The 26,708-nt window shown below is 38.0% G+C and overlaps 3 protein-coding genes and 2 non-coding genes across 6 annotated transcripts; all 5 read left to right on the forward strand.

The window, feature by feature from the left end:
* Positions 1-103: 103 nt before the first annotated feature.
* On the forward strand, positions 104-2,667 carry LOC108142958. The gene is made up of 7 exons (XM_017267100.2): positions 104-190; positions 437-577; positions 640-778; positions 839-968; positions 1,574-1,668; positions 1,906-2,142; positions 2,204-2,667. The coding sequence occupies exons 2-7, from the start codon at positions 504-506 to the stop codon at positions 2,303-2,305; spliced, it is 777 nt and encodes a 258-aa protein (XP_017122589.1). The 5' UTR covers positions 104-190; positions 437-503; the 3' UTR covers positions 2,306-2,667.
* A 5,439-nt stretch (positions 2,668-8,106) lies between these two features.
* LOC108142959 (AN1-type zinc finger protein 6) lies at positions 8,107-26,684 on the forward strand. 2 transcript variants are annotated; one of them, XM_017267101.2, is made up of 5 exons: positions 8,107-8,677; positions 21,217-21,643; positions 21,711-21,869; positions 24,741-24,933; positions 24,998-26,684. In XM_017267101.2, exons 2-5 carry the CDS (start codon positions 21,545-21,547, stop codon positions 25,144-25,146), a joined length of 600 nt encoding a protein of 199 aa, XP_017122590.1. In that variant the 5' UTR covers positions 8,107-8,677; positions 21,217-21,544; the 3' UTR covers positions 25,147-26,684. The 2 variants fall into 2 exon arrangements, with proteins under 2 accessions (XP_017122590.1, XP_017122591.1); XM_017267102.2 differs by lacking the exons at positions 8,107-8,677; positions 21,217-21,643; positions 21,711-21,869 and adding an exon at positions 24,028-24,246.
* On the forward strand, positions 21,054-21,132 carry LOC121467543. The gene has a single exon (XR_005977601.1). It is a non-coding gene; the product is annotated as a small nucleolar RNA Me18S-Gm1358 (small nucleolar RNA).
* On the forward strand, positions 21,906-24,059 carry LOC108142956. Its single transcript, XM_017267097.2, has 3 exons — positions 21,906-22,433; positions 22,794-23,107; positions 23,212-24,059. Exons 2-3 carry the CDS (start codon positions 22,879-22,881, stop codon positions 24,057-24,059), a joined length of 1,077 nt encoding a protein of 358 aa, XP_017122586.1. The 5' UTR covers positions 21,906-22,433; positions 22,794-22,878.
* LOC121467544 lies at positions 22,011-22,091 on the forward strand. Its single transcript, XR_005977602.1, has one exon. It is a non-coding gene; the product is annotated as a small nucleolar RNA Me18S-Gm1358 (small nucleolar RNA).
* Positions 26,685-26,708: the final 24 nt, after the last annotated feature.

The raw sequence follows: 26,708 nt of genomic DNA on the forward strand, positions 1-26,708 counted from the left end.
ATTTAAATATTTTAAAAATTGAGCGCTCTTCAAACAGCTGATTGGTAAGTGCAGCCCATCAATATATCTATCGATAGCACTTGTTGCTCTATCGGTTTAGTTTATTTGCAGCCCTGCAAATTACTAAGCCCTGATTCGTGTGTTTTGTTTTTGATGCGTTGCGAAGTGATTAATTTTTCGTTTTTTCGAGGTAAATAAATGCAAAGGCACTGAAACTATTCTCCCGTGTAATCTTCAACGATATTAGAATAACCAAACAAAGATAGATTCTTAGTTATCACTGTGAAAGAAGCTTAAAACGTTTCCTAAAGTTTTCGAAAATTTCAAGCCTTACTTGACACACCCAAAATACACAAATTAAGCAAACACGCCCAGGCCAATAAACGAATAATGTTGAAGATTCCCCACACTAACATTGAGCTTTCAAATTTTTTAGTACTTGCTTAAAAGGATTCTCAAAGGATCCCTCAATTTGACACACGTGACGTGATTTAGAAGGCTTCATGATGAATTACGGCAGGAAAACGCCCTCCACATATCGCTCCAATCCGTCGGTTTATTCCCATGCCACGGGAAGGTAATAAATATATTATGAACAATATCAATCTTCAGCTAATTGCTTGTTATATTTTTGTCCAGATCTTCGACGAATTTGCACTCGAAAATGTCCCGATCCACGCGATCCGTTAGGATTCCCTGGTACCAGAGACCGCTGCTCAAAAACAACCAATATATCGACATACAAAAGGGTGCCATGCTCATCGGATTGTTTGCCATTGTAAGATCCCTAAACCTATGTTAAGAAAGTCCTTATTTACCATGTTTAATCGTTTCCCAGTTCCTATCGCTGTTTACCATTGCAACCAGCATCTTCGACATCTACTGCTATGCTATGGCCGCACCAGGATCCACACATTACGGCTACTATATCATATCCTACGAGTTCGTCTATGTGGGCAACAAGCATGGTAAGGACTTTAAATGGGGCAAAAGTTTGGATTCCTGGTTAGAAAGGTACAACTTTCTATTGGCACTTTAGATGCCTGATTAAATAACTTTCAAAATAATTAGTTTTTTATTTAAATAACTTCCGCCTTTATAATATGTAAGTCGATTTGATTCGATTTTTTAAATTATTTTTTTCACTAGTTTCGATTCCTGATTAGAAAACTTTTAAATTTCTATTGGCACTTTAGTATTATTAGCATTAGCTAAGATTTCTGATTAGACATCTTTACAATTTTTATTGGAACTTTGGTATTAGGGACTTAAATGCATTCCTGATTATATTACATTCAAAATTCTTTTGGCACTTAATTATTGATTTATTTGTTTATATAAATAATACCCGCGTTAGACTACAATAAGTTTATACAAATAACTACTGTTATAGCTAAAATAAGTTACTACACGTAAGACTTTGTTGATATAGCCTCAATTTTCTCTACTCAAAGTTATTTAATTGAAAAAATATAATTAATTTAAAATAAATCATGTTACTATTTTTAATTCCAAGCAAGCCTGACTCCATTTCATACAATAATGTATTTTAATTCACATAATTTTCTTACAGTTCGCAACATGCTGATTGTCTTTGCATTGTTCTCGTTAATTATGGCGCTGATAAACTTTGTGACCAGCGTTCTTCTCTGCGTGGCTTTGCGCAAGGTAAGTTAGGATCTCTGGATCCTTCGGCTATAGCATGCAATTCATTTACATTTCTCATTGCCCGAAAGCATAAAAAACTGGGAGCACAGAAACGCTTACTGAGCAAAAGGGTAACACAAACTCATCCTGCACAGTTAAAAATCATGAAATTAGCACAGAAACCGCTCGATATATTGGCCATATTCTCTTCTTAAAAGTATAAATCCATTCTAATCCTGGTTTTGTCTAATCCTACAGGAATATGAAAGAAAGGTTATGCCTTGGCTGTGGACCTTTGCCGTTTTCACTGTTTGGCGGGCTTTGGCGCTGATCTTCTTTGCCATCGTCAACGATCTGTATTTTGCCTATAACGTGATTATGGTGCTGCTGTGGAGCGTTTTCTGTCTCTTATCCATTTATGGATGGGCCGTGGTGTACTCTCTGTTCCTGGAACTGGTGGATCTTACCAAACTAGAGGACCTGGCCCATTTACGCGTAGGTTTTGGAAGACATTACACTCAAAGTATGATAATGATGACTATTTTTACCTTTCCAGATGGGCACAATGGCCTCGCTGCACGCCTCCACCGCCAATTCGCTGGCTGGATCACGGCCAACCACGCCTCATAGCACCGTATCCACCATGCCAGTGGGCTAAGCGAAGTATTTTCCATCCATCTAAGGAGATCACAACGAAATTGCACAATCTAGACCGTCCGAAAAAGCAGCACTCAAAACATTTCTTAAACTATATATTGTACATTCCATCCAACAGTTCAGTGCCTTAGAGATGCGCCTCTCGATCACCATTTTATACAAAATCAGCGTAATTAGATTTAAGAAGTATTCCGTCCATATCGTATATGTTTTTCCCTGTATACTGTTGAAGAATCTCTGCCTTTATGTATGTCAACATATTGAGTTTTTTATATGCATACATACATAGATGTACAACCCGAATTGTAGCTATGTATCTAAAATAATAAGCGACCAGCAATATACAAAATACAAAACCGAAAATATGAGTCTAACGACACCTCTCCTGGGACCATTTTCCGGGCGTTAACCAAGACGCCCACAGTTCGACAGCATTTTTCTATGATTACAGAACTCACAGAAATCCCTTGGACTTTCCATAAGTATATAGAAATATGTAAAACATTTTTGGGGTTTAAATTAAACATTTTTTTTTCATTTCATTTGTAGTGTCATTAATAATTAATTAAAAATATTTTTTTTTAATTTTTGGTTATCTTCTACGATTTTAAATTCCAGAACCAGTAATTTCCAACAAAATCTTACAAAATTAACATACATTTTTAGCAGGAACGGAAACAGCTAAGATTAAGAAGACTAAGTTCAACAACTGCTCAGAACTCGATGCCAGGATGATGTGGATTTTTCCTATAACCGAAAGGGGATTCCAAATCGCAACTGGAATTTCCTGGCCCCAACAGCATATCCCATCAATCTTTAAAATACAATTGCCGGACTCGTGTGATTGCAGCGTTCAAAGTCAGTGCTCTGGTCATTAACACCCGAAATTATTAGCCCCACACCGCAAAGTGGGGCATTTCAAGTACACACAAGCACAAACATTCGCAGTGGGATGTGTGGAGGCCAAACAAAGTTCAATCAACTGTTTTTGTTAATCATTCCTTTGGATGACGACAACTCCGGCGATTTCTAAGTACTATTCGGTGGTGGTAAATTGGTGAATCGGAGCTCCTTTCCCACCCTTTCCCCTAAAAAAATTTCCCTCGAATTTTTATACCCTTGCAGAGGGTATTATAATTTCAGTCAGAAGTTTGCAACGCAGTGAAGGAGACGTTTCCGACCCTATAAAGTATATATATTCTTGATCAGCATCACTAGTAGAGTCGATCTAGCCATGTCCGTCTGTCCGTCTGTCCGTCCGTCTGTCCGTCTGTCCGTCTGTCCGTCCGTTTATATGCAAACTAGTCTCTCAGTTTTAAAGCTATCTGCATGAAACTTTCCCAAAAGTTGTCTTTCTATTGCAGGTAGTATATAAGTCGGAACGAGCCGGATCGGACGACTATAGCATATAGCTCCCATAGGAATAATCGGAAAAATAAATGAAAAAAAATTATAACTTTGCTGTTTTTTAATTTTTTGTTTAGTTCTTCAACATATAGTAATGGTTAAATATTTCCGATTTACGGTTTAAATTTCATCAAAATCGGTCGACTATAGCATATAGCTCCCATAGGAACAATCGGAAAAATAAATGAAAAAAAATTATAACTTTGCTGTTTTTTAATTTTTTGTTTCGTTCTTCGAGATATAGTAATGGTTAAATATTTCAGAATTATGTTTTAAATTTCATCAAAATCGGACGACTATAGCATATAGCTCCCATAGGAACAATCGGAAAAATAAATGAAAAAAATTATAACTTTTCTGTTTTTTAATTTTTTGTTTAGTTCTTCGACATATAGCAATGTTTAATTATTTCAGAATTATGTTTTAAATTTTATCAAAATCGGACGTCTATAGCATATAGCTCCCATAGAAATAATAAAAATATATAAAATAACTATCTAATAATTGAGCTGCAAATCATCATAGTTTCAATGTTTTTCAGCATATACTCAAGTAAATCATAATTTAAATGTTTTCAAAAGTATTTAATTCATGCAATAGCTGCAAGGGTATATGAACTTCGGCTTGCCGAAGTTTGCTTTCTTTCTTGTTTATCTTGAATTGGAATAATTTCTCGTTTTAAATAGGAGAAACCAAGTGGGGTAATTTAAACTATTGCTTTTGAAATTCAGATAGAAAACAAACTACGTCATCGAGCGACGTTTCTTTGTGGTCTTTGTGAAGTCTTGCTCTTAGTGTTGTTATTTGATATATTTTATGGATATATTTAAGTTCGTTTCTTAGTTAGCAAAGGTCTAATATTTTTTTGCATATTTTTTGTATTCAGATAACTAATAGACGACTATATACATACATACATACACATACATAGGTATTTTTATGTTTAACCATAAAGCCTTTTATTTTGTCTTCAAAATGTTCATAAATGTAAATGTAAAAAAAGATTTACTCTTTGTGAACTTTATTAGAGACGTACACTGTACCTTTGTTATACAATTCTAGCTTTTTGGTATTCTCACCACTGAATTTCTTTCTTCCTGCTGTTGGTAGATCGCAATTTGTTGCATACGCCGTTGCTTTGTCCAGCCAACAACAGCAACAAAAAAAGCTACGCAGCAACAACAACCCCTATAAGCCAGGCCAACAATAACAAAGCAACGTTTCAATGTTTACGCATTAAAGTTCAGCAAATTGCGTTGTCTCCAAGTCCTTTGTATTGAGTATTTTTCTCTCTGTTACTTGAAATGTGTTTATACGATGCAAGTCATGAATGTTTTAGATACGTGAAATTACATTTTTAACCGGAATTTCATAAATTCATGAGTCACATTTCAGAATATAAGGCTGATGTTTTTTGTCATCTCTGAATCCATGAAATTACCTTTCCATAAACGTCCCCTCTCTGCCTTTCTCGGCCAAATCGCCATCACTCACACATCTGTTGATCTCGAAGAACTGTAAATGCACCTGTCTCGCTCCCCAGCAGGTTGAATGCACCAAAGCAAAATGGGATAATCGAAGGCGAGAAGGAGAGGGAGTAACAGGGGGGCAAGTGTGTGCCAAAAATACATGAAGCTTGGCTACCCCTCTTTCTAATCGTTTCGAAATGAACGTGTGTGCGACTCGTTGTCCTTTTTCGCTTATTCTTCTTCTTGGCCTGTTCAATGCACTTCTTCTTTCACAACCTTGTACGTGTGCCCACATGTTTACAAAAAGTGCACGAAAAACATTCACCCTCTATTTGTAACTCCAATTGCTAGCGCATATTTATACACTGGAAAGAATTTCAATAGAAGAAAAAAGACTTTACGAAAATAAATCAAAGTAAAAAAAAAACAGCTTGGTCAATAACATTAAAAAATATTTCTTTGTAATTCTGATTATTTTTAAAATTTTGATCTTCAACTAAAATAAATATTATGGGTAATTTTGCAAATTTACAGAATGTAAACACATTAAAAAAAAATATGGACCTCATACTAAACCTCGACTTTAAATTTCGCTACAATGTACAATCAGGGCTCTAAATAAGATAAGCACACAGTACCGAATAGATTGGAGGTCTAAATGAATTCGACGAGGGCAGACAGTGAACATTTGTAAGACGCACCTTGTTATCAATCACCTCTTTTACGCATTGCTTGGAGCCCCTTTGTATCTCCGTAACCGCTTTACCCGCAACTGCGTCGTTTCAAATCCAAGTGGTATTGGTATGGGGCATGGTTATTATGGTATGGGGGGCTTGTGGCTAAAAACTGATGGTAAACAAACTGCAATGGCCAAATGCGATTCTGTAGCCGTACTTTCGGATTCACCACAGCATGTTAGACACCCCCAACTCTGTTATCTCCGCCTGCAGGGCGATATATTCCACCTCACCACCGCGATTGTTGTTATTGCTGAAAACAGGAAATAATTTTCGTTTTCTATAGAAAACACTGTTGGCAGCCGTCGCTGTTGCGTGTCTGATATTTTATTTTTAACGCTCGGCGAGTTTATACTACGTATATACTGTGTAGTATCTCTCGCATTAAAGTTTGCCTTTTTACGTCTCACATAATTTTGAAGCTTTTCTGGTTGCAACCTTGCCTTTAAGTTTACAAAGTTCGTTAACATTAGCGTTTTTTACCGTCTGCCATTTAATTTGTTATTATTTTTGTTTTATTTCGGCTTATTTATCAACGCGACAAGGTTAATGCAGAACCAATGTCGTAGGCAGGCGCGACCTTTGATAGCTTAAATATTTGCCGAGAAACTCCACAAACTGGTATCTACGGATCATAAATGATATTTTATATTATATTTATATAAACACGATCACGTTGGAGCCTATGACCTCTAATTAAGCGAATTCTTAGCCCCACTCTGGCTTTTCAATTTGTTTTTGCGTTTGCTTTGCGAGTGATCGCAAGAAACAACATTTGGACCTGGTGGAAATAAATCGAACTCATGATACCCTCTTAATTAATTAGATCTTATTCATTTTAAAACTAAAATTGTCGTTATCAGGTAAAATTACTGAAAACTTACAAAGTAGTGTGCTAAAATTATTGAGCTAATCATATCTTTAGTGTTGAATGTTTGTTTATTGACAACTTTCCTCGCTAAACTGCTCAACACTTAGATTTTAAAAAGTGACATATGATTGATTATTTTCTCAATAAGTACAAACACTAAATTAAACAACCAAAGTTTCTGACAAAAATATTTAAATTGGACAAAGTGCATCTCAATTCGGATATTGATATTGTCTGGTAAGGGTGAAGGAAAAACCAAATTTCAGGCCTGTTAGCCAGCGAGAGAAACTCACCACGGCCAGCGAGTAGCCATTTCACAATATGGCTCTGTTATTAAAAAGACTACAATTGTGGAAGACAAAGCAATTGCCATTCGCTGACGCTTTCAACATTAACACGCTGTCCCCCGTTGATTGTATTAGCGAACGCATAGAAATTGATATAAAAAAGATTTTTAAAAAGTGCGCAGTTTGCATTGATGACGCAGCAGCACCGCAGTCAATGTCCAATTAGCTCTCTTTCGCTGTTAACTTCTCTCCCACTGTTGCTCTCTTGTGGCTGGTGAACAATATGGCGTCGTCAAAATTGTGTCGTCGCCCAATTTAAAGTCACACGAAAGCCATAAAGATTATAAAAAGCGCATTTGAAGGTTTTCGAAAAGGCCAGTAAGCATAAATAGTTTGGTTTTCTGGCAGGAAACTAGATTTAAATTTTTCTCTCTATCGCTGCATTGGTCTTTTGCCTCTTCTCTCCCCTTTTCCCTTATGCGTCTTATTGTGTGTGCACTTTGCACTGCTTTTTGTTAACGGAGCGCTGTTACTTAACATGGTGTGGTGTTTTCGTTGAAAACACGCATTTCGACCATCTTAGTTCAGTTCACATTTAATTTATTTCCTACTTGGCTTCTCTCCGTTGACTGGCGATTTCTTTTTAGCCTGTCATCCTCTTCCCCTCCTACTTCTTTTTCACCACACTAGCGAACAGCACTCTCTCTGCATTAACAGCGCTCGTGACGCCTAGAGATGTGCGTGTAGTGTGGGGTTTGGTCGTGCCACATGAAATATCCGTGTCGGATATTGGGACTGAGTTAATTTAAGAAGTTTTCCTTAGATTCCATACGCTGTCACATTTTTTGCTATTTTCTATTATGTATGAAAGTAAAAAGCCATTGTTTGTTACAGTACCATATTATATCTTTGTTAGTTCATGCAACAGAAAATAAACTACTTCCGAGTTCGCGCTCACGCGCCCATCCTTAGCCCAACACTAACAGCTCGTTGTTAACTCACCATTCGCTGGCCGTCAACGCTCCGTCGTCTGCTCATTTCAGTTCGAGTGCTTGGAGACTTCACTTCGCGTTTGGAGGATCAGATCCACGTTGGTTTTTGGCTTCAATTACCCACAACTGTCATCGTCAGCTCTGCAACTAACTAAATAATACAATACAATCCCCGCGCTCCCCGTCCCTCTCTCTCTCGGTCGTGTTTGTGCGCCCCGCGATTAATAAGAAAAAGCACAAGGAAAACTGGCAGCGTTTTCCTCGCAGCTGAGAAAAACCGCAGGACGCAGCTCAGCAGCGTCGTCGTGTGCGTTGTGCCCAAGAAAAATCCTTAAAAAAATCATTAATTGTCGCAAAGAAACCGTAAAGGGCCTCAGTTAACGAAGGAAAAACAACTACGTCGTGCACCATTTTGTGATATATTATTTGCCCTCCTCATTTCAACGATCCCTGTGCAATTCTCTGAAAAAATTATAATAATTACTAGCAACCAATTGAATTTCTGCGAGACCAATACAACAGGAAATAATTTCCAACAACTGTGATCCGAACAAAGCTTTGAGTTTTTGTTTCAAGCCAGTGTAATTTCTACCCAAAACGAATTGGAAAAGTAAGTGAATTCGAACGAGAAAAAAAAGAAAATTATAAATTATTTCATTTTCCTCTTCGCTCGCCTACGTTGCTTACTCACCACTAGTCGATTCCCCACGCTCTCTCTTCACCACAGGCACCAATACACACGGGCATGCCTACGTCACATTTGCGTGTGTGTGGGACTAGCGTTGCCATGTCGCGCTAAATGCGAAAAAGAGGAACAAAAAATAAATAGCAGTTAACAGAAATGGTTAAAAAAAAGAGTAACGGAAAAAATTGGACAAAAAATCTTGTTTAATTGTTTTTTAATAAATATTTCGTTAAGTGCCTAATAATCAAATAGGAAAAAAATTAAATAGGAAAAAATTAATAAGTCTTGTCTTTGTCCAATTAATATAAATCATTCACATAAAAAATGGACGTAAAAAGCAAATAATCGAGAAAATCTGATTCTTTGTTCTTCAATCTCAATTTCATTAGGTTCTTTGCCAACAAAATATTACGACTTGCCAAAAACCAAAATCCCAACCACAAATATGTAGACTTTGAAGCGAAGGACGCTCTGCTGATAAGTGAAAAACAAATGACTGATAGCTCAAGTACAAACACGCACAGACAAAGATATGCTCTATATATACCCTGTCTTATCTCCAAATTTGAATAACATTTTCCGCATTATCGCCCTGAGTGAAGAAATATCTTTATCTGCACACTTTAAAACTTTTACTTTATTTTTTTCTGCCTGCAGTGCGTGACTGGAATTTTTGCTCGCTCACTTTTTCGTATGACTCATAGACCCGTATATGTATATTAAATAGCCATCGACAACGGCGAATTCGAATTATCTACGGATTAAAGATTTCGGATTCTTATCAGCAGCTGCATAGGGGTTTCGGGTGCGAATGGCAGCTCTGGTTGTAGGGTGGCCGCCTAGCTGAATTTGTCTTTGCCTTTTTGTTTGTTTTTCTATTTTCTTGGTGAGTCACTTGCTATTTTACTTTGCAAACTCCAGTTCACCTTGTAACAATTATAAAAAGTACATATTTGCTTGTGTGTTTGCTGCTTGTTTTTTTTCTTTTGCATCCCACACGTGTCGTGTTTTTGCTAGGCTGGGTCTCATTTTTTGTTTTTATCTCCTAGAGGCAACTACTTTTAGTGCCCCAATTAAAAAAAACGCCGACTTTCCTGAAATTTCTGCGGCCTATTTCGCCATTTTCGGACGAATTTGGTGGAGATAGCAGCCAGAAAAGATAGGAAACGAATCAAGCACTAATTATTTGTGATTGGCTCGGTAAACAAACATGTTTTCGAGTGAATCAGAAAGCTAAATAGTCGATAGTATAGAGTAGGAAACACTTGAATATATTTTAGCTGATCTGCTTTCAAGGTGGATATCTCTGAAATCGCAAACGCAAAAAATTGGCCATTGCTTTTTGACTAACAAAATTCAATAAATTTTTTGAATAAATTTCTACCTGTTTCTTGATATTTTAAATGTTTTGTAACTCGGTGTCAAAGTTCAATCTAATCTGTTAGACTTCATTAGTTATATTTCGAAGAAAAAATCATGGATAAAAGGTCAATTTTGCTTATCACGTAAGTGATTCATGGATGAACTATCAGCGAAGTAAGTGAAAAATGAATTGTCACGAATGTTTGAGAACCTTCCCGATTCCGAGTGACTAATCCTGTAGTTGGCATTAGTCGCTTCAAATTTTTGGCAAGTCGCACAACAACAGCACGTGTCGTTGTCGCTAGCATCTAAAATTATAAAAATTAAATTTCTGGCAAAAACACATAAACGGCAGGCGTTCAAACAAGTTTTGCGCTTTCGAAAAACAAAAAATAAACGTTTTGATGACGGTTGAAAATCAAATAGAGCTTATATACATACATAAAAACAAACAAATTGGCGAAAAAACACACATACCTATTTCTTCTATATACACGTATTTATCTTCCGTGAAATTGTTATGCCTTTTATTTGCCCCGTCGTTTTGTTCTTCCCCTCTATTTTTTGTTGTGGCTAAATGCTTTTTATATAGTAAACAAGTAAAACTGATAAGCGAACGACGAGACGTCGGACGCGTGAATGGCCGCGGCCTCATTTTCAGTTGGATTTTGTTTATAGGTCGCGTGTAAATGGATGCCGTTATACCCGAATCGTACACCCCCCAAAAACCGATGCCAACAACCCACCACCCACCATTCTGCCATACGATCGGCCAGACGATCGAAACATCGGTTCGACTCGTACGATTTCGGGTCTTTTTTTTATCTTTAGTTGCCGTTTTCAAAATGTTTGGTTCGGAGTGCTATTTTTAGTACTCTAATCCCCTATACTTGATCTTCTTTTTTTTTGGCTGTCGTTGGTTCCTTTCGTTTTAAGTTATGCAATTTTTTTTTGTTGTCGCTCCTTTTATACAGTTGTGCTCAAAATATAAGTGTTAGTGTTAGTGGTACTTTTGAAAGCAAAACAAAATATTTGGTACATTTTCTTTTAAAGCTACTTACTATCAACACAAAGTTTCAGTTTTAAAGGAAAATTATAAATGTCTTATACATTTTTAAATGTACTAACTAACGGAACATTGAGCTGGTATTGACATTTTCGTAAGTAAAAAAAAATATTTTTTTTTTATATGAAAGATATATTATTTATTGAACGCAACTGTTTGTGCTGGGGAGAGAGACACTGTACCGGTTCCGATTTGATCTCGATTGAATCCCATTAAAAATGGGTATTAAGAATGCACATATATCGCTTTTTTGGGAGCACAATTACCGCGATAAAATACGGGCGTAGATTTCAATGTAAATTAATTTGGTGTCTGCATAAATTGAACTTCACCATCCATCAATTTGTGCTTGTGTACTTTATTCCCGGTATTTTCTTTATCGAATGTGAAAAAGATGTGGTATACATAAATAAATTTGTATATGTTTTGTTTATTGTCTGGCAGGAAAACAAAACGGAAATAGCTCAAAATAAATAGAACAACAATATTTAGGTCAAATAATAAATTGGTTTTGTTTGCCCCATCAAAGTGAGTTCCAATCCTTGACGGCATGTCCTTGCCAACTAAATAAGGCCTCGATTGTTACCAACTGTTCGACTTTAATGCAATTTTAATTTCCTGGCTTTTGCGTATACTTATGGGGAAACCACAAAAACGAATAAACAAGAAAAAAATATAATACGTAAATCGAGCCACAAAGAGAAGAGATAAGAGCCACCAACAACTGGCTCACCTTGTGGTCGAGAGCTACATATTTTCTTTCCAACATCGATTTTCCCATAGCACCGCCGTCTAACCTTTCTTTTGCCTCCCCAGTATATTGTTATCTGTTCCTCGCTAGTTTGTTTTTCCTATTTGTTTCTGTTCAATTTTCTCCAATTTGCTGTACAGGTTTTTTGTGTACGGGAATCGATTTGGGCGCTCGATTGGCTTTACATCCATCCATCCACTCTTCCGCCCACAAATTAAAGTTGTTTGCTAGAAAAAAAGAAATAAGAGAAAAGCTCCTTGTCGTCGTCGCCAACAAATTTAAATCGGAATTGCTTACTGTTGTTGCTGCTGCTGGATTTTCCTTTATTTTTCATGGATTTTCCTTTATTTTCCAAGTTGCCTGTGGCGCGCATATTCACCACATCTGGCAACCATGGCGACCGTTAAACTCACGCCCCCACAAGCCGTTAGCCAGACAAAATGAAAAGCGAAACTTTGGCCCAGCCTTTTCTTTTGTGTGAGCTTCCTTGCTGCTGGCTGGATGTGCAGGGCGAGGCTCTGACTCTGTTCGATGGACTTCTTCTTTGTCTCGTCTTCAGTTCATTGCCTTTTTGTACTACCAGAAGAAAATGAGAAGAAAAGAAGCGAATTTGTAATGCATAAATCAATAAAATCAACGATGCACACAAACGCTCGTTGGGTTCAATGTAAGCGCGCCACCGCCCAAAACCAAGTCATCATCTCATCTTGGCTCTGACTCAGACTCAGCCGCCCCAGCCTTCAATTTCATCTCATCTTATTGCGAATAATACTCGCGGTTCCCCTGACAAAGTTCAAGCGCCAACGGCAAAGTTCAATAGCACAAAATGGCAGTTGCAAAAGTATATTTCTTTTATTACAGTCGCACTTCCCTTAAGACGAACAAAGAAAACTTGATGGATTGAGAAATGCCATAAGGTTGTCCGAGTTAGCCCATCTGTATAATAACTTATAGCTGCTGACCTTATTTTTTAAATAAATATTACGGCTTATGTCTGGCTTTAAAAGATATACTGTCTTTGACCTCTGACCTTTCTTACATATTAATATTTCGGCCTTAGGGTATATTGGCTTCCAAGGATATGCCATCCTTATTAATAGTAACTAATACAACAATTGATTTGTTGAAGAAAAATGTATAACCCGTTTTGAATAGCAGTTGAAAAGTTCAAGCTAGGGAAGCTCTACTGTATTTTTATCTAGCTTAAATCCATCTCCATGACTCAGGCTTCCGCATCTATCATTGTTTTGCTTTTGTTTTCGCATTTTCCATCAGTCTGCCTGTCTGTCAGTCATTCAAATGACCACAGTCTACAGTCGAGAGTTGATTTTCAAAGCTCAGCCAGTAAAGAAATAAAGAGTCTTTAAACGGCCTTCGGTTTTCTACCACATAAGACCAGCAGATCTCTTGGTTAGAGAGATCGAGGGAGAGAGAAACGTCTTCTTTGTCTCGCGATATATATATCTTACCTTCTTTTTATTTGTTTTGCTCCTTTGTGCACTTACTTTTTGTGAATTCTATAAAACTGGTTTCTTTTCGGCGATGCGATGTGTGCTGTGCGGATTGTTGAATTGGCCATAACACCGGAGCTACGAACTCCATGCCATTCCGCTGGGGCTCCAAGTGTTGTCTGCTTCAGTGATTTGATTAGCCCATAAAGCCGCGACGTTGAGGTACAGTGAACAACTCGCGCTGGGAGTTGGGGTTTTGTTTACTAATTTACTCATTTGTTTCGTCATTTATTCTCAACAGCTTGCACAACATCCGCGGTAGTTTACCCCTGAGTTTTCGCCCGCATTTTTCACACTGTAACGTTAAGTGTGTTGGTCCACTCTAGTGGGACAATGAGGTTGACATTAGCTCTAGATTAAGAAAACTCGAACTCTGGGCTTATTATTTTTTTTATATAAATGTTGCAGATAAATAGATAAGGGAACCGTAATCTTCTTTGATCATTTTATTACAGTTTTACAATATTGAACGATTTTCTCCCACATATTTTTTGTTCCTAGCCCTAACCCACGTAACCTAACCCCTGTAATTCTAATGGTATTATAACTGCAATATTAATTTGCCAATTAGTTCCGCTTCACACGTTGGCTAATATTCAGTACTTCGCTGTCACCTCCTTGTTCTTCTCTCCTCTTTCTCTACCCTTTTCTCGGTTTCTTCTGGCTCCCCTGCAGCGTTTACGTTGCCCCATATGATGATCGCGGTGGTTGGTTTGTTCGGTCTCTTGGGCTTGTCAACTCTCCTTCTCAACTCCTCCTCCTTCTGATTTTGACTCTCCCCTATTTCAATCTCCAGCCAAGAGAACAGGCTACTCATGTGGACGTCGCTCTTCTGAAGCGTTTCATATTTCATTTTCCCATGCGATTTTCATTAATCTTCCATGTGTGTAAAAGGCAACTGAAAAAACTACTTTATAACAATTTAGGGATTACTAGGAGGCACACAGAAAGAAAAATGTGAATTATTTGATATTAATTTTATTTCCAGATAATATATAGAACCAAAATTTAAATTAAATTTTTATATAAGTAGAGACATAAGAATATTTAAGGTAAGGCAACAAAATACAAAATGTGTAATTCATTAAGAGTTACTAGCATATCAAAATGTTTTAAAAATTAAAATACTTTTTTTGTTCTGTGTAGTTGGCTATTGTAACTGCACACCTTGCCATTTGTTTTTCTTTTATCTTCCTTTTATTTGTTGCTTTTGTTGACCTGTAGCAGGCAGTGAGCAAAAGCGAAGACGAAGATTTAGCAGGAGGAACAGGAAAAGAGAGCAAAAGTTGTGGTGACTTTCGCTGCACGAAGAGCGGAGTTTCTGCACTCCTCCACGAGAGCTCCCTTCTTTGGCTCCTTCCATTCTCCTTCCTTTCCGGCCAACGCCTGCTCCTTTTATTTTTTGTTTTATGGCCTTTGGCTGCTGCTGCACACACTTACTTGCACATAATTCATAAAAAAATGGCTCAAGTGAATTATTGGCGCTCGTAAATTCTTATAAATGAATTTTTTAAATATATGGTCAGTAGTAGTAGGCAGGCAGGCAGCAGTAAGAAAAACGGGTTCGTTCTGGATAAATGCAATTCCCATTTATATATGTATGTATATATGGAAAAGAGTACTCATGTTAATTAATTATATATGCGCTGTAGTGAAAATCACTTCAATCAATGTCGCCTGCTCAGACAACAATAAAAATGAATTGGTTTTGGTTGATGTATTCTGTGCTAAAACTAACGACAGTTAACTTTAAATTAAAATATAATTTAATTGCAAAATAATGTAAAAATAAAGTAAAAATGAAGACAAGCTGATTGAATAAATATAACAAATTTGCATTTATTTTCAATTGTTTATTTAGTAAAGGTATTCCAATTTTTAGGCACTTTGAAATGAAAATACAATGTTACATTTCAAAGTTGGCTACCAACTCGTTTCGATTGTTACGCCTTTATCTGAAAACACATGTTTCTAAAATATAGCATCACGTACTTGCTGTGTGAACGTCAAACGTGCACATAAAATCACGTGGAAAATGCATTGGAAATAAGTTTACCAATTGATTAGTGTAAATTTTAATTGCCTTTCCATTCGGAAAATCTGGAATTCAGAATCCAAATAGTTTTGTTTTTCTTTCCCGAACAAACTAATGACTTAGTCGTTTTGGTTGCTTTGTTTACTTTTTGGGATAAAGAATAGCAGCTCGATAGGTAAATACTCGTTGCCTTTCCGATAACGATTACCCTCCGGGTTCACTTAAAAGTGACAATCTGTTTATTGCTGCCATATGCCGACTGCTTCGTTTCATGTGTATATTTGTGTGTTTTCTCTTCCTCATCCTGCTTAATGGCCGCCATTGTTGTTGACTTCTGTGGCTCGGTTCTTTTTTCTCCTTTGTCTGGGTCTCTGAGTCCAAAAGAACCGGGGTTCAAGGCAAAATCAGTTCAAGACCGCAGGGAAGCCTGTCGTCTGTTGATTGTTTGTATCCTGCCAGGCAGGCAGGCGATCAGTCTACAGTCAAACCTACTAGAAGCGAATAGCATAGGTAAAAGCAAATAAGTGGAAATAGGTAGAGCAAACAGATCTAACCAAAATTTACTTAACTTGAATAACAAATGTAATGTAATATATATCATAAATTTATTTTTATAACCAACTTTTTAGGTTTCAGTTATATATGTTGGACTTTCTGTTCTTTTATCACTGCTGTCCTTTCCCGTTTTTAAACAACCAATTCCAACCCTCAATTTTTTAACTTGTACTTACTTTCAATGCATGTGCAGTAGAGTTTTTTGACCTATCACACAACATCGGGCTGTGGCAACATTTTGTTGTTTCCCTGTGCTGCTGTGCAATTTTGAACAGGTGTTACCCAGCGTTCCGTTCGATGTTTTTATGGTTGTGTTTTGTTTGCCAAACTACTACACACTTATACTCGTTAATCCTAAGCTGCCCCGCCCCGATATCTGGGATCAGCCTTTTCGTGCACTTATTTCTCATACATTTTTGGGGAGCGTTGCGCTTGGAGTTTTAATAATTTTTGCAACAAAATCGCCGGAAACATGGGCTCTTAGAGTGATCATTTATAATGGCAAAACCCAAACACTCTTTGGACTGAAGCGTGAGTTGGTTCTGCTGCTCAAATGTAGTCGCCATATCGTTTCTCGTACGTTCGTTTATAGATTGTAATTTATTTTGATTAATGATGGGCGGCAACGGCTGATGCTCTCCTCTTAGCCACCAATTTTTTGGCATCTTCATTTCCCAGTGCCGTTATTTGTATATTTTATTCGCCTTCAACTCTAATTTTAAACCAATTCCAAGGCACGCTTTATTTTTCTGTATACTCGTATCCGTAATGTTTATATGAAACATTGATTGATTGTTTTTACAATTTTAAAGTAGTTCGTTTTTAGTTACCCTTCAAGAATACGGCAATATTCATTCCTGACTCAAATGATCTTAACGGAAAAGGAGGAAAATATCTTTACTTATTTATCTTCAGATTTATAAAATGGAAATAACAATAAAAATTAGATAAAAACCATTTAAAAATCTCGGTCAAGGGTCTTAAATTGAAGAACTTTCTTTACTGATCTGCTAAAGTTCTTAAATATCTGAAAATAACTGTTAAAAACTGTAAGCCTGTAATCTTATTTTACTGAACTTTGGTTTTCTAACAGAAAATCTTATTGTGACTACTGGTTTTTAAACCGGGTTTGTAAAAAAACAAATATCTGGGGTGAAGTGCAAAGTATAAATAATTGAAAAATCCAGCCAAATGGGCTAAGTTAAGCTCACGGAACGACCAGAGGGTTAAGGCTTGAGCTGCCTGACCGGAAGCTTCGCGCATTCTTGAGTCTTGCGACTGAAGTCATGAGCTTAGGTTTGAGTTCCTGAGCTCAACTCGCTTCTAAATTGAGCAGAGCAGCCATCTTGGCTTGACTCTCTCCCCGATTCCCTGTCTCTGTCTCTATTTTGCTTTTCGCTGCCTTCTCTCCTTTAGCTTGGCACCTTTTAATAAAGTTTAATAATTCAATGGGTGATGTTGCCTCCTTGTTGCATTTCATCAGCATATGCTGTTGCTCCTATATCTTTATCGTTGTTGTCTGGTCCGCTTTACGCGCTCATTAATATGCAAATGTGAGTCAGAGCGGTTTGTTTGTTGTGGTTGTTCCTGGAGTTTTGACTCTCATTTTACCTTTTATGCTGCCCATCATTATCATCATCGTTTTGATGTCCGATTCTCGAGCCTTTCCTGTTGTAAAATTCAGTATTTGAATGCAGGTCAACAGCGCATTAACCTGTGTGTGTGTGTAATTTGTTTACTTGCCGTCCGCTTTTTATCACAGTTTTCATATCAGTATGTGGCGTAAAGTGAGAGGTAGTCGACTTTCTGATACCCCTCCGAAACCCAAAAAACCAGACCAAATCGATTCGATTCGTTCACGTTCTTGGCGCATGATATATATACACTTGAAGTCAATTTATCAGCAAGCACAACAACGCAAAATAATAATACTTCAAATGAATATAACAGAATTGAACTCACTTGTAGCTATAACTTACCTCAGCATTTTTATTTCAAACTACAAATTTTAGGTTTTATATACTTATAATTTTTTGTTTAGAAAAAAGCTGTTGCTTTATAACTATATATGCATAATAAATTTAAAGCCGTTTCGTTCTTCGCTTCCCTCGATTTCTATTCTGTGTTATCGCCATATAGACTTGCATAATAATGCCTTTTTGCAATAGCAACCACGAGTCAATTTTTGCTTTCTTGCTAATTGTTTTGCACTTAGCACTTGCATTTATTTTCTTAGTTTTTTACTCATGTCGGTCATGACTTTTTTTACTTATGCAATTCACTCAAATGCGCATTTTTCTCTCTTCTCCGAAAGAGAGCAATAAACAATGACGTCACGCGCTGAGCTGAGTGATGTCGTCATAAAGTTCGCTCGAAAGAATCATATGATTTCCTATTTGCTTTAATGGCCAACACTTTAACACACGAAAACAGAAAAACACACGCTCGCCAGATAACAAAACGAATTCGCTTAAAAATAGCAGAGGTCGTTGGGTGGGCGGAAGGGGGTGGTGGGACTGTTAAACGGGCAGGGGGAGGCCGACAAAACAAAATAAATAAACTCAATACATATGCACAGCTTTTATTCTTGTAAAAAAAAACAAATAAAAATACTTTGGCACAGCAGCCGCGCGTGCTTGTTGACGTATTTACATACGTATTACGTACCCACTTTAAAACATACTGACGTACACAAAAAAAAATATATATAGTAACATATTTTGGTATGTGAAAATTATTAAGTTAAAATGGTTTCTACTTCTGAAAATATATCGTAGAGAATAAGATTTTTGATTCGGAAAACAAATGTCCACAAATGTTTTCAACTATCGCTTCAAAATTTGTAAATTTTGTATAGCTTTTTAAATTAAAATGCTTCAAAATATAATGTAGCCATCATATGATATTATTTTCTTTTAGTGCTCGTAACAGAGAGAAGAGAGAGAGCGCTTATCTCTCTTCTCCCCATTTTGCCAGCCAATTGTTGTGTGGGGAATTTTTTCTTTTATTGTTGACATTTTGATTAGTCCACCTCCTTAAAAAGGGCATGTGTGGAAGAGACGGATGGGAGAAAGACAGCTGTTTGGGCCTTGCAATTAAATGACAACAGCAGGAAATCAAACCAACATGCAAACACACAATGGCACATTGCACTTTGTTTGCACTGATGGTTACACTGCAACTATAAATCAAAATAAATTTCTTTACACAAGCGCAATTTTCGTAGAAATAAAGGAAAAGCAAAAAAATTATTTATGGCTGCGCCCACCATACAAAAACAGCTCTCATACATACTTATTTTCTTCGATTGTATGTATAAACCTATGTAAATGCAATGGCAATGTAAACATATGTCACCTTTTTAGCCCCCTTGCCCCAACACACTATTAAACTCACCATGGCAAATGTTGCGCTCTCACAAAAAAAATACTCCCCATGCTACGTTGTAAATGTAAAAGTTGCTGGGGCCATTTTTGTATTTTTTATTTTACATGCGCACATCTCTAAGACCTGTCTATGTACTGACTAAAAATACTGTTGTTGTTGGCTACAGTTGTGCAATGGATTAGTTGTTGAGGGGAACCCCCCGTAATTTTAGCTATTTATTAGTTTTGTAATTTATGTCAGCAAAACTTGCTTTCTCACCACTAAGGTCAAATTTTGTATAACAGAATGATGACGCTCTCTTGATTCCACGCACACAACCACGCACTGCTAGCTAGCTTCGTGTGTGCCCATTTTGATTCTCGCCCCAAGCTCCACTGTCGCATTGAAAATAACAGTAAATGTTATTGTGCTCAATTCTCCTGTCCTCTCTCGCCCTTTTCCTTTCCCTCTCTCATTCTCTTCTTTTTGGTTGACCATGTAACTGATGGTTCAATCTCCACCTCTCTTCTGTGGTTGTTGTTGTTGGTGGATGGTTTTTACCATTACGTTTTGGCTTTGTTATTACACTTGGCGAAATGTAGTAAATAAGTCGATAATTATGAAGAAGGAAGCAGTAAAGTTTAAGACATTGATATAAATAGTATCCTTAAATATTAATACAATCAAAGTGTAATTTTACAACAAAAAAAATATGTACAGAAATATTTAAGATACTTAATACCACATCTTAACTAATTTCAATTTTTTAATAAAAAAATATGTTTATCAAACGACTTTTTGAGACTTTTATAAGGGTTAGCAATTTGTTTATTTAAAAATCTCCCCAAATGTTGCCAAACAAGTTTTAATAATTTATTCGGTTTGAATTTCACAACAATGTAAAATGTTTAGTGTCCATTAAAGTGCATACTTTGGATTTCGAACTTTAAAACTCTTATCGCCCAGTGTATGTCTCGGATTTCGCCCATAACTCTCTCTCACTCCGTTTGTGATGGATGTGCAGCTCGGCACGTCGACTTTTCGACTTTGAGAAAGTAAACTGATCGCGATAAATCGATACTCGCCAGGTATTTTCTGATTAATCGATCGACATAAACAATTGGATCCTCGGGAATATATAGCAGCAGAGTTGGAACCGTTAGGTGTGACTGTTTTATATTCATTAAACATAAAACCAAACTCGTTTAGTTTACTACCTCTTACTACGGCTCGTTCTCAGTTTGGTGGAAAAACTGGTTTAGGCTTTTGGCCTTTATTATTCCCTCTCTTGCACATTTTATAGTATCTATATCTGTGTGGGATATGCTTGACAGCCTTGAAGAGAGTAAGCGGATAATAAAAAACAACATAGTTTTTACTTGTCATGTTGTTTTTGCTGCTGCTGCAACATTTTTTATGCATCCACACACCAGCACATTTTGTACATGTGATTGTGGGCTTTTTGTTTTTATTAATAATCGTGTTGCAATGCAATTCAGTGCAACATAGTTGTAGATAATCAATATCCAACTACATAATGCGTTTTAATTGCCCTCAAAAGATTAATAAATTACAAAAAAATAGATGGGTGATATCGAATATTAGCGATCAAAAAATATCACATCATCACGCTATTATTCCAATCTTTAATTGAGACTTTCAAATGATGATATTTCCATGCACCACTCTTAAGCTTTTAAAAGCGTCGTGCAGATTATGGATTTCTGAACCTTAAAAAATTGAAAATCAAACTAATATCTATGTACAATATAAGACAAAGTTACTAACTTCTTTGCCCTATCTTTCTTCTTTTTACAGCTCGTACTGCGAATTATTTGCGGCAGTCACGAATCAAAACACAAGCGCAGCCTAATAATTGGACGAACTGATCAAACAACAGTTAAAACAAGCCCCGCTTAAAAAACAACGGCGGATCAACAGTTGCGAGTCGCAAGTTGCTAGTTGCACGTTGCCAATTTGAAATTGCACGCTTCCACGACTGAGAGCAGGAAGGAAAAAAGGAGTCGCTGCCGCAGCAGGAAGCAGACGAAACTTCGCTGGGCGAAAGTAAAAGCAGCTAGGCAAATCAAACAAAGAAACCAAACCGCACACACCACACACACACACAAAGGCGCTCTAGCCAGCCATGGAACGTGAATCCAACCCAATGCAACCCATGTGCCGCTCCGGTTGCGGCTTCTATGGTAATCCAGCCACAGATGGTCTCTGCTCCGTATGCTATAAGGTAAAGTACTATCGATCTTCAAAAAGATTATCAACCCAGTCTTAATTTCTCTTGCCTTGCCCAACAGGACTCGCTTAGAAAAAAGCAACAGCCACCTGTGAGCAGCACACCTGTCTCCGTTCCAAGCCCACAACCTAGCCCCACATTCAGTCCGGCCATCGCAATCACCAACACCGCACAGCCCACAGTCACCAGTTTACAACAGCCACACAACGATGTCAAAGAGGTGAGCATGCATACTCAAGGAGATGAATGTAAAAGAACTGTTTCGGTTTTCACATTAAGGGAACTGAAAATGGAATCTACATTCGAAAAAAGCTACTATGCTATAATCTTTTTAATGTCAAAAAAGTAATAATTAGATTTTCTGTTCAAATGATGATATTTCCATGCACCACTCTTAAGCTCTATAAATGGCTTTGTGCAGATTATGGATTTCTGAACATTAAAAAAGCATTAGCTTATAAGTTATATATTTTGTACTTAACTGCTTTGATTAGCCCCAAATCAAAATAGGCTAGGCATTATCACTCCACTTTATTGAACATTTTCGTACAGTCAGTGACAAATTACTTTGCATTTCGGACATAAATTCAGTGTAATCTTGGTGAAATTGTTGAAACAATTAGTTGTATGTGCAAAAAATTAGAGGAATTGAAGAAGTTTTTCTGCATTTTCGAACTAGTTTAGTGATCTCAGTGTGTTTATTTGTGAAGGTCGGTGTTGATTTGTGTAGTGTGTTTACCCTGATGTGTCTGCCATCGGCAACGCTGTTGCATCTGTAAATAAGGTAAAGTGTCCAGGTCCCTGTCTTCCAGAGACCATCCCAAGAAGAGCTGCTCCTTCGGTTCTACCAACAACCTGAGCGGCACTGAACTGAGAAAGTGTGGAAAAAGGGTTCTAGAGATTATTATAAGGTGTGACAGGCTCAAGTTTACTAAAATTGTATGAGCCCATTCAATGGCAATATATAAAAAGGCCCATTTCAAATGTGTAGGCCATCAAAGTTAAGATAAAAGTATAGTCGAAAGATTTAAAGAGTTAATTAAATATTTAAGATTCACCTCTTAGCCACCTCTGGAACCCTGTATCCCACTGAACACTCGTTTCAGTTTAGTGTCACTCATCTGTCAATTTCATTCGGCTACAGTTTGGCAATCCATTCGGCTCGGATACAAAATTTTCTGTGATTTCGGCTCATTTTTCGAAATTTAACTCTTTACAAATTCGCCGAGATGGCTTCCTTTGGTGCCTCGTCGTCGTCGCATAAGAAAACGAATCGCGTTGCTATTAAAAGCACTACTCCTGTGTCGAATGCGATATCCCTGCCAGCTAGCCGTATTAAGCGGAAAAGCGTCGTCAAGCGGGCCACAGCTGGGGCATTAACAAGTCAAAGTCTTGGACTGGTCACTGGGATGGACAGGGACGATCGGTTCCTCCAGCACCAGATTGCGGCAGCAAAGGGTACTGAATCTGAATGCTCTTACTGGGTCTACCGGCGTCGCCCAGGCGCACTAACCTCGTTTCCCACCTACACCTCTCTTCTCCACTTTGATGCAATGCTGCAGAACAATCAGCTACCCGAAAAAAAGCAGCTCCTCCGCTTCCGCCGCCACGCTCACTCCGCAGGGCGGGAGCAGCAACAACAGGAACAGGAGCAGGAGCCGCTCCTTCAGCCGCCGCTTACCTTGCTGCCCAGGTGCCTTGTGGTGGCAAAGTCTTGCACTCCGGCAGCAGCACCCCACCACTGCCATCGTCCGCCATCAAGAGCTCGTTGGCCAACCGCAGGGTAGCCGGTGGCAAGATCCCGGATCAGGTGAAGCGTCGCGTCAAGTTCTCGGCCAATGTCCATACATTCACGACGGTCACCAACGCCAAGAAGTCCACCCGGATTGGCGAGCTGCAGCTGAAGAAGAAGGTCAAGAAGCTGAAGCGAAATCGACCGCGTCGGGAGGGCGGAAGTGGTGGTGTTACCGGCGTATCGGAGAGCGGATCCATCAATCAAAACATCGACAAACACGGCACCATTGTTGATGTGGAATCCCTGAAGGCACCATCACCGCCACGCGTTCTTCGCCTGAACGTTGTGGGCAAATCCTCGCCAGCAACAGGCAAATCTGCTCTAGCCGAAGCGCTTCGAAGGAAGGCTCAGAGATCTTTGCTGAGCAATTCAGCAGTTGCTCAGGAAAAGACCAGGGAATTGAAAACAACAGGAAGTAGCGGGAGCAAAAAGGTCAAAAGAAAGGCAACGAGTGGCAGTACGAAGACGCTGCTGGGATCTAGCTCTAATTTGGTGGAAAACAGTGCGGAATTGGCAGGGCGTAAGAAATCAGGGGCGGCCAAAACGACAGGGATTCAGCGGAGTAGTATAACAAAGCCTCTCAATGGGCGGCGAGTCAATGGAAAAGTCGTCTGAAGGAGGCGATCAGCCAGAGAATCCCGGCGAGAAGGAACAGCGGCAGACGACGCCGCAGCCGGAGAAGCGTCGTCGGAGTGCGTCACCCCATGGAAAAGGAGCCGCAGTAGGCGGGGCAAAGTCGTCGGTGGAGGAGAGTGCATCAGAAGGAGGCGCATCTGCGGTCGGGGCAGTGGCCAAAAAGCGGGTAAACATTCACCACACATCGCCCTCGGCAAATAGATTCCCACTCAGCCGATGATTCGCTAGGAATTTTTGGCAACAGTTGAGAGGGTGCTCTGCAATCGCCAAAAAGAACACCACTCAACACCACACGGCGGACACATTTTCCGATGAAACAGTCGAAATTGTTTGGTCTAATAAAAAAGGAAATAATATACTAACGAAAAAGATCTTCAAGGTTTTTTGAATGCAGTTCGATGAGGATGTATTGTTGCGGTTTATAAAATAGATAGCTATAAGAATGCTTATATTTTGGGTTTAAGTGGAAAAGTGCATTGTTTTTTAAAGAGGAATTTTTAAAATTGGGAATTAATACGTTTTTTTTTCTTTTTGCGAATAAATAGCAAATTAACATTAGTTTACAAAATGTTTTTGAATAGGAAAATCTAGCTTATGCTGTCAAATATTTTTGTCATGTGTTATTGAGATTCATATTTGTTTTTCTTAACGTTTTTGCAGAAAATCACCGAAGAAGCCGCTGCTGCTGCCAAAGCTAACAGCGAAGCCATCACATCGGCGACTGGTCCTAACACTTCCACACAAGCAGCCGCCTCCGCCAACGAGGAGGATGACAAGGACAAGGAAGACGACAAGGATGCCAAAAAGAAGAAGAACCGATGTGGCGAGTGCCGCAAGAAGGTTGGACTGACCGGTATGTGTTTGCTCTTGAAATCCGTTTCCTTTAAATATATCTAATATATTTATTTTTCTTGCAGGTTTCCAGTGTCGCTGCGGCGGTCTGTACTGCGCCGTGCATCGTTATTCTGATAAACATAACTGCACATTCGATTATAGAGAGCACGGCGCACAGGAAATCCGACGCAACAATCCGGTTGTCGTTGGCGAGAAGATTCAAAAGATTTGAATTTCGATATTGTGCCAGTAACAGTAACAGTAGCCGTAGAATGATAATAACCAACCTAAACATAATAAGAGTACATATAATATATATGCTGCGCTATAACAACAAAATCAACAACCAACAGAAAACAGCGTAAACACCATATACACAACACACAAAAACACAGAGAGTAATACTATAAAATCGATATAAACCGTAATTGTAATGTAATTATAATGTAAACAGCAAAATGCAACCAGCAACAATAGTACAGAGAAACGATAACCAAATACCCCGCAAAAAGAATGCAGCAACAACTGGAACAACAATTTCGATGCTCAACAACAACGTTAAGCTAGCGACGTCCAGCAGCAACTTTCAGCGGCAACATGCAACATGCGGCATGCAGCTGCAACATGCAACAGCAAGCAGTGTTCAGCAGTAAATACCTTTGTACATCTTGAACCAGACGCGTGACAGCGTTAGCAAGTGCAACAACAATCACAGCCGCGATTGTGGAAACGAAACAACAACCGCAGCAGAAACTTCAACAACAACCAGCACTACAACCGATTGCCTTGGACGCCTGCTGAGCTGGGCCGAAAAAAAAACTGTTTTGAAGAAAACACCATTCATCGACTAACGTTGAAATAGTTTGTTATTCCAAATACAATTTGCAAATTGTTTGTATTTAGCTAAAACCACACCAACCAACAAACATGGCCACATTTACAACGACAACAAGCACACAACAAAGAACAAACCCTTGTTTTATGTTACATAAGCAACAACCTTTTAGTAAGACGATGTGTGTCATTTGTTTTTGTAATATGTTGGAGTGTATTAAATAAAAAAAAAATAATTAAATTCAAAATGCTAAATATGAAAGGAAAACTTATGAGAAATTTAAAAAAAACTCAAAATTCACCAACCAAGCAACCAACTCTTTCTCAATTCTTAATTATCAGCTACTAAATGAAAAGATAAAAACAAAAAACAAATTTATATTAATTAATTATGTATATGTATTAAAAGAAAAAAGCTAAGAAAATTATGCAAAAATTAAGCGTAAAAAAACAAAGCCCTCACCACAAAAAAAAATGTAAAAAAAAAATCCTGAAGAAAAGAAACCAAGAATAACGCAATTGTGTAGAGCTCCTAAAAAAACAGTTTGCTTAAAATCCACGACCACGCTACCCACGAGCGAGAGAGAGAATAGCTAGAGAGAGAGAGCGAGGGAGAAAAGGAGCAACTTGGAGCATAACAACTCCCTATACATAGAAGTTTAAATATAATTATAATTAATTAGTGAATCAAAGCAGGCGAATGCAGTGCAAGCGGCGTTTTTCTTCGTTTTACTTTTTGCCCCTCCTCCTGTCCCTCTAACATTAAATTGAATTGATTTTAATTTTTTGATTTTTCGATGAATTATATATATAAATATGCATAATATTAACTATATCTACATCTATATATGGTAGGATATGTAAATCGTGTGACGCATACACATATATAGTTTATTTGGGTATATGCACATTAAAGCGAAAAAACAAAAAGTAAAATCAGCAAAAACACATATTCTATCT

This window comes from Drosophila elegans, unplaced genomic scaffold, assembly GCF_018152505.1.
Source record: "Drosophila elegans isolate 14027-0461.03 unplaced genomic scaffold, ASM1815250v1 contig_468, whole genome shotgun sequence".
NCBI lineage: Eukaryota > Metazoa > Arthropoda > Insecta > Diptera > Drosophilidae > Drosophila > Drosophila elegans.

Coding starts and splice junctions, on each gene's coding strand:
- LOC108142958 (XM_017267100.2), top strand. CDS start 504: ATGATGAATTACGGCAGGAAAACGCCCTCCACATATCGCTCCAATCCG. Junction 779..838: donor TCATCGGATTGTTTGCCATT/GTAAGATCCCTA, acceptor ATCGTTTCCCAG/TTCCTATCGCTGTTTACCAT. Junction 969..1,573: donor CTATGTGGGCAACAAGCATG/GTAAGGACTTTA, acceptor ATTTTCTTACAG/TTCGCAACATGCTGATTGTC.
- LOC108142959 (XM_017267101.2), top strand. CDS start 21,545: ATGGAACGTGAATCCAACCCAATGCAACCCATGTGCCGCTCCGGTTGC. Junction 21,644..21,710: donor TCTGCTCCGTATGCTATAAG/GTAAAGTACTAT, acceptor CTTGCCCAACAG/GACTCGCTTAGAAAAAAGCA. Junction 24,934..24,997: donor CAAGAAGGTTGGACTGACCG/GTATGTGTTTGC, acceptor TTTTTCTTGCAG/GTTTCCAGTGTCGCTGCGGC.
- LOC108142956 (XM_017267097.2), top strand. CDS start 22,879: ATGGCTTCCTTTGGTGCCTCGTCGTCGTCGCATAAGAAAACGAATCGC. Junction 23,108..23,211: donor CCAGATTGCGGCAGCAAAGG/GTACTGAATCTG, acceptor GCAATGCTGCAG/AACAATCAGCTACCCGAAAA.